General features: G+C 42.0%; 1 protein-coding gene across 5 annotated transcripts in view; it reads right to left on the reverse strand.

Annotated features, from left to right (window-relative positions):
• The window catches only part of LOC146180432 (receptor-type tyrosine-protein phosphatase T-like), a 680,195-nt gene that overhangs the window by 13,787 nt on the left and 652,386 nt on the right, over nucleotides 1-14,022 (reverse strand). For all 5 annotated transcript variants that reach the window (XM_084576027.1, XM_084576026.1, XM_084576025.1 and 2 more), the window contains one exon: nucleotides 6,184-6,335. In XM_084576027.1, the coding sequence (XP_084432153.1) occupies nucleotides 6,184-6,335 (152 nt within the window). The remainder of the gene's footprint in view (nucleotides 1-6,183; nucleotides 6,336-14,022) is intronic.

The following is a 14,022-nucleotide window of genomic DNA, read 5'->3' on the forward strand; positions in this document are numbered from 1 at the left end:
CCAAGCATTGTATGAAATGCAGGGGCTGTAAGCCTTTTCTCGATAAAACAACTGTTTTGTTTAGGCATCCTAATCAATTGACAAGAGAGGTACCAGAAGCCTGCCATATCTACAAAAACCAGCCTGCATGTATTAGTGACCCTTCTGTTGTCCTACACGAACAGGAGTTTTCATATCTGGGCTCGCCTGCGTAATTGCATACGTTTTTATGTTTTTGCTTTTGCTTTCAGTATATATTTTCTGCGTTTGCGAATAAACGCTTAGTTGTAAGTCAACGCTTGTGGTGCTGTCTTCCTTGTCCCTGTCTTGTGCGTGCTGTTAATTTTCCAACATGCTTTATCAACTAGCTCGAATGTCAGTTTTACTTTAACCTTCCTATCACAAGAATCTTTTATAGCCAGCCCCTAATACAGACGTCGGTTGTAAAATTATAAAATACCATTCCATATAAAATTAAAACGGCAAATAATTTTTTCTTTTCTGTCAAAAGATTTTATTCAGCAAAATTCGATCATTATAACACAAAATCAAATATATGACAATGCTTCCATTTCTCGCGCTGTCAATGGTATGTTTTCGGTTTACGCGGTTCATGAGATTGAAATTCTATTTTTGCTGTCTTAATTATGCAAGTTACACAAATTAACAATTCGTATATGTGTATGCCTCCTTTTATTTCTACACTTCATGCTTTTTCTTTTTATGCTGATCGATTGTTACCCTTCTCCGTTCGCACAATAACCCTGAAAACTTTCATCATACGTACTTTAACTCGTCTCCAACTGCTGCGTATGTATGTATGTATGGGCTTACACTAGCTTCGGCTGTAGGCCCAAATGTTTTCTCTATTTGTACATTTTATTAATAAATAGTGACAACTTGATTGTACAGAAATGTGCTGTATCCAAGAAGGTACATATATTGCATTAAAACTACATCAGATTTCTGTAAATCATGTCGCTGCTATGCTGGCCTTTCCATTGAACTGAATCCATGTCTGTTAATATGCCTTATTCTTTGTTGTTGAAAACATTTCTTTGCCAAACATTGAAGCGGTGAAACACTGTGGACAAAATCCTTATATCAAGATTCCAATGGCCCCTGCTGTAGCTCTGGCCTCGTACGAAAGTTTTCACTGTGTCCGCAAATCTTACCTGATCAGACTGGTCGGCCACTGTTTCTAGGAATTTTGTTTGTATAGACTTTGCGGTTTGTCGCCAGATTATTCCCATGTAGCGTCGTGTGTTGTGGGGGTCTCGCCGCACCAAGAGCAAACACCGTTATAATTATCCAGGAAGGTAATACTGAGCTATGCAGTTTAAGGAAAGTGTTCTTTTGTAGTGCGTGCCAATCTGTTGCCTATCTTGCATTTAACTGCATTGTGGGATCAGGGAACTTGTCGCTGTATTTGAATAGAAAATAAGTTTTTGTATTTGTATAAGTATTCTTCTATTATACTGCAATGTCTCTTCCAGCAAAGCTTAGAGCTTCACATTATTCCTTATGACTGTCTTACCGGAACAGCTATACCAGTGCATAAATCTGGAAATACTCACGATCCACGTGATTATCGTCCCATTTCACTTACTTCCGTCCCATGTAAAGTTCTTGAGCACATTATATTTATTCACGTTGTTAACGTCTTAGAATCTAACCAGTTTTTTACTCCAAAGCAGCATGAATTTCGCAAATTCTTTTCGTGTGAAACACAGTTAATGACCTTCACTAGTGACCTTCATGTCTCTCTCGACTCTGGATTCATAACAGATTGCCTATTCTTAGATTTTTCAAAAGCCTTTGATAAAGTTAGTCATTCTCTTTTGCTTTTAAAACTGAGCCAACTTAACTTTGATCCTAACATACTCAACTGGATTCATGCCTTCCTTAGTAACCGCCCTCAGTTCGTCTCTGTAAACAATCACGACCCACGATCAGCCCCTGTGCATTCAGGCGTGCCACAAGGATCGGTTCTTAGGCCATTATTATTTTTGATCTACATAAATGACTTGCCATTTAACATCTCATCTATACCTGCTTGTTTGCCGATGACTGTGTAATTTATAGAGTAATTAAAAATACGAATGACATTGCATGCCTACAAATTGATTTAAAGAAAATATATGACTGGCGTCAATCATGGAAGATGGAATTAAACACATCTAAATGCAAATGCACGCATGTCACTCGTAACAAACAAACAGATCCAGACTACTTTCTTAATAGTACTCGTCGCGAATCGGTGTCATCCTACAAATACCTAACATATCTTATAATCGTTCTTGGAACTTCGAAGGCTAACGTACCGCATGCTTGTAATTTCTCTTCATCGCTATCTTCATTGAAAATGTTATTGTACACCACACTTATCCGTCCGCAACTCGAGTATGCATCCTCCATCTGGGACCACAGTAATATCGCATTAATAAATGAACTAGAGGTTGTGCAGAATCAGCGCCCGTTTCATAGTTGGAAATTATCATCGAGCAGCAAGTGTTAGGCGTATGAAATCTAACCTCCAGCTTCAATCCCTATCTGCTCACCGTAAACTTTCAAACATTTTTCTTTTCCACAAGCTATACGACCACAACGCTCAGTTGAAGGCTACCTGTATAAAAGAGCCATCCTTCATCTTGCCTCGCATCGACCACATTCAAAAAGTTGCTGTTGCTCACTGTAGGACAATACCCTGCTGTAATTCCTTCCTTCCTAAAACATGCAATGACTGGAACCCCCTTCCGCAGGTAGGTGCTTGCATCATCGACCCTGCGCGTTTCAGAACCGCATTAACCACACTATTGGAATCTGATTATTCCCTAGTTGTTTTACGAATTTATTGTGAATATTTTTGTTTGGTTGCTATTTGTTCACTCATGTATACTATATTCTGTTTTGTTGAATTTCGTTTTGAGCTATGTCGTGCTTCATCCTGTATTTTAGGAAACGCACCAAGTCGCCCAATTCAGCATTCTGCACTTGCCTTTGTTTTGTTTCACTGCTCCCGCCCCTCTGTAATGCGAAAGCCGTGAGGGTACAATAAATGAAAAAAGAAAACAAAAAGGTAGGAGGAAGGGGAGAGTGACGCCATAGCGGTTGCCTGCTCAGTTCGTATATCCTCGAGCTACGTCATTAGGTGCCGCATTACCCAGAATCCTCTCGCCACCTCAAGTAAGCAAGGTTGTATTAAAAGAGTGTTAAAGCAGAAAAGTACATAGCGCATTATATATTACACATTGTTTACCTTCCTGTGACCGATCATTTGGCAGGCTCTTTTCCTCATTTTCTTTGTTTCGATCTTGTGTTTCTACTTGGCCGGTACGGGCCACTTGATGATGTGTAGAACTTGTTTGCAGCGTGTCATTGAGCTATCAGTGAATATTTTGGCAGTAAACAGTGCTCTAGTGCCTTCAAAAAAATATTTCAAGTTTGTGAGAGTAGCCTACATTATTCATTTCATTGTTCAGTCCTACTTTATTTACCAATTGTTAATGTTGGATCAGAGCTGTACCAATCGAGGTGATATAAGAAAGATAGGCTAACCAATTTAAACGGTATAAAGAAGCAGCTGCTTTCATCTTCTATTAAGTTGTGCATTCAGTTCCAAGGAAACAGCGATTTTTATTAGGATAATATTTGTGATTTCCCCTTTATGTTGGCCCCCACTTACTGGATTTGCACCTATTTTTAAAATGAGACCGGAAAAAGAGCGGCCTCCGCACCTGTCCAACCCTTTGTGCCATGTTGAACAACCTCAGAGCACTCAGTCTTGTAAAGCTAATATCGGAATTTTTCCCGTCATATCAGTGCAGCCTGTGTATGACCCATCACCGCATCAGTAAGTCTCGCAGGCTGCCAGCGTCTCCAGCAAACATCAGTGCAAAAAACATGCTGCTTTCACACTGGAAGAAGATGGAAGGTGTTGGTTTTTGCAATAGAGTAGCTAGTTTATGGATTTCATTAAACCGTTATGTGAATACTAGGCAGTAGATTGGATAGAACGAAAGAAAGAAGATGGCTACACAGTATAAAAGAGCACTGATCAAGGTTGAGGTGAACCTCAGTTCATAATCCGAGCCTATGTTTCGACAAGTAGACCTTTTGTTTGCAAAAAAAAAACAGGGATGGAGGAGGGAGAAAGAAGTAGGGAAAAGAATGAAAGAATGTTTCTTCCCTATAAATTTCTCAGCCTAGATGGCCTGAAAAAGAAAAAACCGCAGTAGCAACAGGAAAAGCTACAATGCGGGCTGGCTAATGAATCAGCACCTAAAGAAGCTTAGATGCTGACATGCTTTTCTTGAACATGCAATCTGATGAATACAATTTCAGGGTTATCAAAGGCTTTCCACAAGGAGGGACAAAGAAACAGAATAACAATAGATAAAGTGAACCACACCTTCAAAAGAAAGAAAAACAAGCGCTTCAGATATGGGACGCCGGAGAAGACAAGTACCTAAGCATAACGTCAGTTATGTTAACAAGTCACGAGATAAAGTTAATAAAGGAGCGTAGATGAGTGGGGATGTGACACTGCCTGTGCAGTGAGATTGCGAGATGTATTTGATGAGAGAAATCACGTGGATTGTTTTGAATGTAACCCTGTTATGAATAAACCATAGTTGCCAGTGCGCGCTTGTCCTGAGTACGTGTTTTCCTGCTTCCTTGTGTGCCTGTGTATAGTGCGCAAATGTCTTGAAAGGACACGGTCTCTTGTCAAAACATCGGCTTGCGTGCCAGGGCTCACCCGCTCATCTCTTGTTCGATTTTCTCTGACATTGTGCAAATATCTTCTACCCTTGGATGTGCTCTGGTTATCTATTGAGCGCTTCTGCGCATCTGTAGTACTCTCATGCACCGAGCGCAGCCAAAAACTTTACTCAAGGTACGGAATTGATTTAAAGATAGCTGCTGTGCATAAATGAATCACTTTTAGTAGTGTTCCACGAAACAAGAAAACTCATGTTCGTTTTAGCGTTCTTGAGCAGCGTGTGGGCCTCGTCCTATCAAAGCATTTGACGGCGTTTTCTGTAGTTCACAGCCTTGAGAGCAGCTGCAAATAATTTCTTACAATTAATTATCAGGCGTCCGAGGAAGCACACCAGACTGATTTCCGAGGCATATGAAAGGAAGGTTACCTACATTACATTTGTGTGGCCAATCAATATTCACTATCCTCTCACCTGCAAAGTGTTTAATTTGTTTTACTGATATCCTTTGCCTACTACGCAATGCTTACTGCACTGTTACTTGAATACCACATCTATGAGATAGGCTAGAAATAAACGTTTGGTGAGACACATGAAAGGGTGAGACAGGAAGGGCAATCACGATCACATGTTTTAAACAATAGGCTCATGAAAATTTTGACAAATAATTCAGATGTCCCTAATTGTTTTACTAATGATAACCTAATTCAGACTTCGACGTAAATGTGTACATTCACTGCTGCTGTGTAACTGACGAGGCGTAACCTGCACGTGAGCATTTGACCCCATGACCAACTTGCAAGCAGGCATTGGGACCGGCGAATATATTCGCCGGTATGGATTGTTTGGATCGCACCCTAAATCCTGGACAATTACACGTGTCGCGGCTATGGTAGGCAGCGTCTAACTTCGTTTAATGGCAGTCTTCGTTGCGTGCCAAAACCTTCTTCCTCCGTTCCTTTTGCCCTCATTTGCTACACGGTGGCCCCTAATACCAGCTGAGGAGTGTCTACTTTATTTTGTTCGCTTATCTCTATGCTTTTATTATCCATTTCAATCAACAAAAAATCTCATTTTTTAGTGCCTGCGGGTATTTGCTCCCGTTCCATCTCTACATAAGAGCGCTGGAACCGAGACGAAACACGAAGAAGAAACACAGACACAGGCGTTCTTCGTGTTCCCTCTCATTTCCAACGCTGTCATTTATATACGCAATACTAACTAGCGCCCGACACCCCTCTCCCGTTTAATGCGAATCATAGGTACAATTTAGATACAATACATAAGAGTGAGTTCCCATCATAGAATCCGGACCATGAAAAGAAATTACAAGAAGAATAAGATTGGGATGGAACGCATTTGGCAAGCACTCGCAGATTATGACTAGCAGCTTACCGGTATCGCTCAAGAGGAAAGTATACAACAGTTGCATTAAACTTTAGTACCAAGGAAAAGTGCTTCTCTCTCTTGGCTAAGTACTCACAGGCACTGGAGCACAACTGTCCTGCCTTCGGCCTGCATCTGCCAGCGGTCGACGTGTTGCAGTATTTCGAGGACCACGTCGCAGGAGCTGGGTATGCTACGGGACCGTTTCCATGCCTGACAATGAAATTGCTTCAGAATTCGGGCCGGTCTCTGCAAAGAAAAAAAAAATGTTCAGTTTGGCCAGCAATGCGTAAAGAGCACGAAGGGATTGCATTTTGCGCTGAAGCCGTTAAAGTGAACACTTGTTTAGTTCTCTTGATCTTCATTTTAGGCATGCACATCGGACGGCTGAAGAGGAGCTAGAAAAAGCAGCCCAACAGCGGCTTGGCGGTGCTCTTTCCGCTAGAGTATATCAGTAGCAGAGCATTTCAATATCAACATGCTTATATATTCCACTACAGTAAATGAGTTTAGGCTAATGCGAGATACATACTCTATGCATAATTCGCCTCCTCGAATTACTGCAACGTATTCTGCATTGTTTGATCTTTTTATTAACTGTACTCTTAGTCAAGTTAAGGCTGGAGTCTTGTCATGTGGCCTCAGTGATCACCTACCAATCTGCGCTAAGTTTGAAGTACATAAGCTACCGCCCCGTGAAATCACACACCAACCAGTTCTGCCCTCCAAGTTAAGAAGATTCTGCAATGATATGACAGTCGTTGACTGGTCCGACGCGTTCACAACTTCACGTATCAGTTATTTCTGCAAACGTTCACCTAGTTGTACACCAAGCACTTCCCCTTCGTTGTTCTAAAGAAATAAGGAAGGCTTGGATAACCAAACAGCTGCAGGCGAAAATTAAAATCAAGAACGATTTATTTATTTGGATTTTAAAGACTCGGGATCCTGCATTGCTCCAAGAGTGCAAGAAATATCGAAACTGTCTAAAGGAATGAATTAGGAAACGTAAGACGTATTATCTAAAAAACGCACTCAGTGCAGTCCTTCTGCACGCGCTCTGCAAGCCTTCTGCACGACGGCAAGCTTACGTGCAGAAGGCATAAGGAAGTCCTTGGCTGGTCATCCACACCATCTCCTAATGAAGAGCTTACCATAAACGTAGAAAATATTACAAGGCACTGCTTCAGCCGATTCCTTTATAAACATTTAACAAATCTTCCAGTGCCTTCTATGAGGCATAGTTGTGACTGTTCAATTAGCACGATGTCATGTAGTAGTTTATGTCTTTCTCCTGCTAACGAAGTGTACGCAATATTTACGCAGCTAAAATTCAAGTGCGTACAACGCACCAGGAATCCAAGCAAAACCGGTTACGCTTGTTATGAAAATTATCCCTCCAGTTCTTGATTAGATATTTAACACGTGTATCAGCTTTGGTACTTTTCCTAAAAATAAGCAATTAGCAAAATTTAAACCCATATACAAGAAGGTGATCGAAATAGGCTAAATAATTATCGCGCGGTTTTGATTTGTCTAGTATTTTCCAAGGAACTTGAAAAGCTAATTCTGGTGCGTTTTGAATCCTACTTTGAAAAACAAAGCTTTATTACTGATGCTCAGTATGGATTGCGGAATATTCGCTATTCACAACTCGCTCTGTTGGCGCAGAAGGAATACATAATAAAAAATATGGAAATCAAAAAGTTTATACTATGTATATATGTAGATTTCACCAAGGCATTTGACTATTTGAACTGAAATATACTTTTTGGAAAATAAGCATCTTATGGAGTTCCCGGTAAATCACATGTTCTTATTAAATCATAGCTTTCAGAATGTTTGCATTATGGTGAACATTTTTTTTTTCGTATAAAGCACAGGTATACCGTAGGCCAATGCACCTATGTAGGCTTGACGACCAGGCGGTCAAAAGCCTCTACGAAGATGTAGATTTGGCAATACGGAAAGGAAAGACGCAGTATACTGTCCTAATGGGCGACGTCTTTGCTAATGTAAGGAAAAAGCAGGCAGGAGACAAGGCAGTGGGTGAGCCTAGCATTGGTTCTAAGAAAAGCAGGAGGGAGATACTAGTCGAGTTTACAGAGCGCAATAACTTAAGAATCATGAATACCTTCCGCAAACGGAAGAACCAGGAGTGGACATGGATAAGTCCTAACGGTTTGACTAAAAATTAAAATGACTTCATACTGAGTTCTAACCCTGTCATTATGCAGAATATAGAGGTAATTGGGAAAGTGCGATGCAGTGACCTCAGGATGGTAATGTCTCGAATTAGAGTAAATCTGAAAAGGGAATGAAACAGATTAGTAAGAAAGGAGTCCATCAGCAAATTAGCGGTTAGGGGGAGATGCAGAAGAGTTCAGGATCTCGCCACAGAATAAATATTGACCTCTAGCCGAGGATGACATTAGCCTAGAAGCAATGAACAATAATTTCAGAGATATCATTTTTGAGTGCGTTGTAAAAGTTGGCGGTAAGATAGTTAGAGGGGATGCCGGCAATGGTGTATCCAAACGGCGGACCATGGACCTGTTTTGGTCAGCGGCTCAGGCATCACGTTGGCCATAACTTCCGGTTTACGCGGTCCGCACATGGTGGGCGGGCCGGGCTTCCCAACAAATGGCAGGACATTTTCTTCTGGTGGCGCATACCTTCGCGCATACCAAGTCTGGCAACTACACATCCTGGGAATTTCCGGCAGTCGAATCACCCTTGCTATCATTCTGCGCTCGCCAAGGCGGCACAGTGAACATTTCCTTGTGTTTGCTGTAGCCAGTTGCCAACATGTCAACGTGGTCGGACGATGCCCCGTTTTTCTTTTTAACCTTAGTGCAACAGTTCCCGACGTTGTGGGACAGTAGCCGAGACGACAATCACCGATGCACCGAGAAAGATTTATTGTGGCCGAATATTTGCAAGCAGATGTCGCAGCGGCATCGAGAGCATGGCCCGTACAACGTGGGTACGTAAACAATTTGCTCGGACTTGTTTGCACTTGTTTAGGCTGTTTAAAAGATGCTTATGGTCGATTTTATTCGAGGAATGAAATCTTACACGCTTCTCGTGTTATTTGAGATTAGTGCTTTTGTAAAGTAAAAATCACGAGCGACGTTGCATATCGTTCTCGTGAAGTGTCTTCTCTTAAATCAAAACACGTTGCCTGCATAGGCCTCGCAAATGTTACCGAAACAAATATAAAGGATGAAATAAAAGTACAGCGCCATTTTTGTCATGTGTGTTTGTGTTGCGTGTGTTGCAAAACTGTGTTGAGCATGCTATGGGCCGTCTGCCAAATTCTAGAAGTCAGCTTCTCTGCACAATGAAACCCCTTCACCATGGCGTCCAAACCAATTTGGGAGCGTAAATTGGGTACAACATTGCAGCCGTCTATTGTCAGGATAATCCCGCGCCAATTTCTTGCATGTTTCCGCCTTCTGACGCTGATTATGGGATTAAGACCGGCCCTGCGCAGCCAAAGCTTCGCAGGTACCATTCGCCCTCCCCGCTTTGAATTCGGGAAGGAATGCTAATCGCCGAATGTGTGGACGACAAGAGGTTTAAAGTTTTCTGCTCTGCATTAAAGCTCCATTTATACGATGCATCACGACGCCGTGTTTTTTGCAGTGCATGGAGGACAGCCAACTTTCATAGTTGCGCCGGGGATCTGATTTCGATTACAGAAATGCTGAAAACAACTTTCGCCAACAAGCGGCGAACATACCGAAAAGAAAAAAAAAAAGACAGAAGATCGCGGACAGAGCCAGGACGATAGGTACTCTACGATGGGGAAATTCTTTCGGTGCCCAAAGTTTCTAGACGCCGTGCAACGCTCTACGCACAGGTACGCCACGGAAGCCTATGTGGGAGACCAGGACAAGGCAAGTTTTATTTATTAATTCTTTTATTTGTGAGGGTATAATATAGGAGGGCAGCGAAAAATGATACATTCAAGAATACAGCACGAGAGCTCGAAATAGAAGAAATAATGCGTAACATATCAAAACTAAGCACATAGCAGCGCCGCTTGATTTCCCACTGAGTTAGGCGTTAGATTATTTGCTTTTCAATTCAGCAGGTAACATATATTCTATTTGCCTGAACACTTTAGGTCGAACACTCCAGAGGCTGTTGAAGCGCAGTTTCTTGCTAAGCAAAACAGCTTATATGACCTGGAACCAGACTACAGTGCTGAGTTGTGTACTCCACCACCAGCAAAACGACTTCGGCAAGGCCGAGCAACTGAAGACGTGAGGTAAACTGCATTGCAGACGTTGGCCCAGGCTGTGCAGAGGCCAGGCGTGTCTGGTGACCCAGCACTTGATTTTATACATAAATGACCTCTCTATGTGCCTTAATAGTTTTAACTGTTTTCTTTATGCAGATGACACGACCATCTGAACCTCGGGCTCACACATAAACAAGGTGATAGAAAAACGGAATGCGGATGCAGACATTGTATTCAGTTGGTGCCGGGATAATATGCTGTCCATTATTACATCCAAATCTAGTTTTATAGTTTTCAGCTCACCTCAAGAAATTATCTTCGAAACCCCGTCTGTTAACATCGGCTCAAACTCAATTATTGCTCCCGATCGTGTGTCATTTCTAGGTGTGGAACTTGATAAACATCTAAAATTTCGGATTCACATCACAGCAATTTCTCGCAAAATGGCTTATGGCATTAGAGTACTAATTAAAGTTCGCCCGTATTTTGATATTCCCACGCTTTTTCTCTATATTACTCGTTCATCCACACTCACATTCAGTACTGCATTTCATCTTGGGGAAACACGTACCCTTCGCATTTATCTTCCCTGCAAATTCTCCAAAATTCAGCTATACCCATTATTATTTGCAATCACCGCTCAGAAAATGCCCATCGTTTGCTCCAATCACACAGTATTCTTTCTGTGAACAAAATAATCGTCTACAGTTTAAGTTCAGTTCAGATTAGTTCAGTCGTTCAAGGAGGGTTGAAATCTTGGTCAGTTGGTACATTGCCTTTGAGAATAATAACCAGCCAAGGGTCGAGGACGAAGAAAGACGATGTACACACAGTAGCTGGACTAACAACTGTGTTTGTTGTTTTTTTGTCGCTTTTATGCTGTGTGTTGGACGTCGAGCTGCGCATGACTTGTAAGGTTTCTTGGGAAATATTATTTCAATAAAGCACAGCTGTTAGTCCAGCTACCGTGTGTACATCGTCTTTTTTCGTCCTCGTCCCTTGGCTGGTTATTATTCTCTAAGTCAGTCGTTCAGTCATGTACGACTCTTCGTGACCCTATGGACCATATCACGCCACGCTTTCCGGTCTCTCACTATCTTCCTAACATCACATAACTTCATCTGCAGCGCCTCGAGGATGCCATCTAACCATCGCGTTCGCTGCCTACCTCTTCTCCGGTGACCGTCAACCAACATCAAATCTTTCTCCAGCGACTCCTCTCTTCTCATCAGATGACCAAAGTAGCTGAGCTTTAACTTTAGAATTTGACCCTCCAATGAGCAGTCAGGGTTTATGGTCGACAATATCGACTGATTTGATCTTCTGGCAGTCCAAGGAACTCTCAAAATTCAAACGCGTCAATTCTTCAGCTGCAGCCTTCTTCACAGTCCAACTCTCGCACGCTTACATCGCAACTGGAAATACCATAGCAGGGGTTATACGGATCTTGGTTGACAGTGTAATGTCTCTGCTCTTTACTAGGTGGTCAAGGCTAGCCATGGCTCTCTTTCCCAGAAGCAGGCGTCTCCTAATTTCATGGCTTCAGTCTCCTTCCGCAGTAATCTTGGAGCCCAAGAAGAAAAAATCTGTCACAGCTTCCACTTCTTGTCCTTTGATGCTCCCGGACTTGATAGGGCAAGACGCCATGATCTTTGTCTTTTTAATGTTCAGCTTAAGCCCAAACTTCTCACTCTCTTCTTGTACGCACATCAAAAGTCTCTTGAGTTCCACATCATTTTCTACCTTTAAAGTGATATCATCCGCATATCTAAGGTTGTTGATACGTTTTCCAGCAATCTTTACTCCAGCTGAAGACTCGTCCAGACCAGCCTTCCTCATGATGCACTCAGATATAGGTTAAATAGTCAGGGCGACAGTATGCAGCCTTGTATCCCTCCTTTCTCAATCGGAAACCAATCACTAAGACCATGCCCAGTTCTGACTGTGGCCTCTTGCCCTTAATACAGGTTCCTGAGGAGACAGTTGAGGTGAATTGGAACTCCCATCTCTTGGAGAGCTTGCCACAATCTGCTGTAATCTACGCAGTCAAACGCTTTCGCACAATCAATAAAGCAGAAGTGGATGGGTTTCTGGAACTCTCTTGTTTTTTCCATGATCCAGCGAAGGTTGGCAATCTGGTCGCTAGTTCCTCTGCCCTTGCGAAATCCAGCTTGCATGTCCGGAAGCTCCCGATCCACATACTGCTGCAGGATACAGTTTATGTATCCTAATGTATAAATCTGTTAGAGAGCTACTTCCATTTTCTCTAACCACCAATGATCAAATACCGCGTCGTACCGAAGCACGTTTCGCCAACAACTAACTTCTTGCTGCCTAAACCAAACACTAATTACGGGAAACAAACAGTCTGATTCTCCGGTACCACTCTTTGGAATTCTTGACCAGTAAATATCAAACAATCATTAACTATTTATGCCTTTAAATCCGCTCTTCATCAGTTTTGTTATCACACCAACTTATTTTTCAACGTAAACTGTTCCAGTGTTATCCTTTATATCTTTTTATCAATTTTTTCTTATGTTTTCATTATGTGATTAGGTGTGTAACCGTTTTCATTACAACAATAGTGCCTGCGGTAAATTCACGTTTCGTTCACCCCATCCCACTGATGATAAATATTGTCTAAATTTTGCAACCGCTCAATATATATTTCTTTACAATAATCATTATAGGAGGTCCCGTCCACAGTCCTTGAGTTTGGAACCTCTTTCTGCATTCGTGTTTTGTTAATCTTTTAAGTACAATAAACGAAACTTCAAACTTCAAACTAAACAAAACTTCAAACTTCAATGTGAGTTTTCTGTCAAAAGTTTTCCCCAGGAATGTGTGCTAAGTTTTAACTGGTTATTCAGTCTCGTTCAGGTGCCGAGTGGGGTCAGTTTGTATTCCACGTCTGAGTGAAAACAGCTCCCTCTGTTTTCTGGGGAGAAAACGGAAATCCATTTTCGTCTCCCCACGTCACTAGTTTATTAATTGTTAGCTGTACTTGCCTCTCACACGTTGCTACGGTAGAGGACGTGCAAGCTATTTGAATATCGTCTCATGCCGGCAAGCCGTTCTATTCTTCCTTCTTCCTCTTCTTCTTCTTCAAGCATCCAGACACGCCCATCATCATGCCATGGAACCATCAATATCGGTAAACTTCCTCGTCCACGATCGGGACAATCGCTCGGTGGCCCCGGGTCATGTTACGAACGAGCAACGAAAAAACGCGGGCAGTGGCGCGGGCAGGCGAGCACACACTAGGCCCGCTAACATATTCATGAAACGTTTTCTCACGGTCATCCAACATTTTCTCCCTGTTCTCTGTTGTCATGTTTTCATCGGCTTGCCGCATCGTAACAATATATATTAAAAATAAATGGACCTAAAATACTGCCCTTTGGGACTCGAGTTACAATGAATAGAAAAGAGGACTGTCTGTTACCAATGTGTACGCACTGACTTCTGTCTCGAATCTAAGACCGGATAAGGTTTAAAGGTGTTCCTCGAATTCCATATAAAAACAATTTATTTAATAGAATATTATGACTGAGTGATTGAAAAGACTTGGAAAAAAATCAATAAATAGACCAAGAGTAAGCAACTTATTTTTAATATTAAACTTTAAGACCTTCTCTTTGAGAACCAGCAGAGCATGCTCAGTCGAGCGGCCCTTTCTAAAAC

Source organism: Amblyomma maculatum, chromosome 8 (assembly GCF_055883805.1).
Source record: "Amblyomma maculatum isolate TAMU_Amacu chromosome 8, ASM5588380v1, whole genome shotgun sequence".
In the NCBI taxonomy this organism is placed as follows: Eukaryota; Metazoa; Arthropoda; class Arachnida; order Ixodida; family Ixodidae; genus Amblyomma; species Amblyomma maculatum.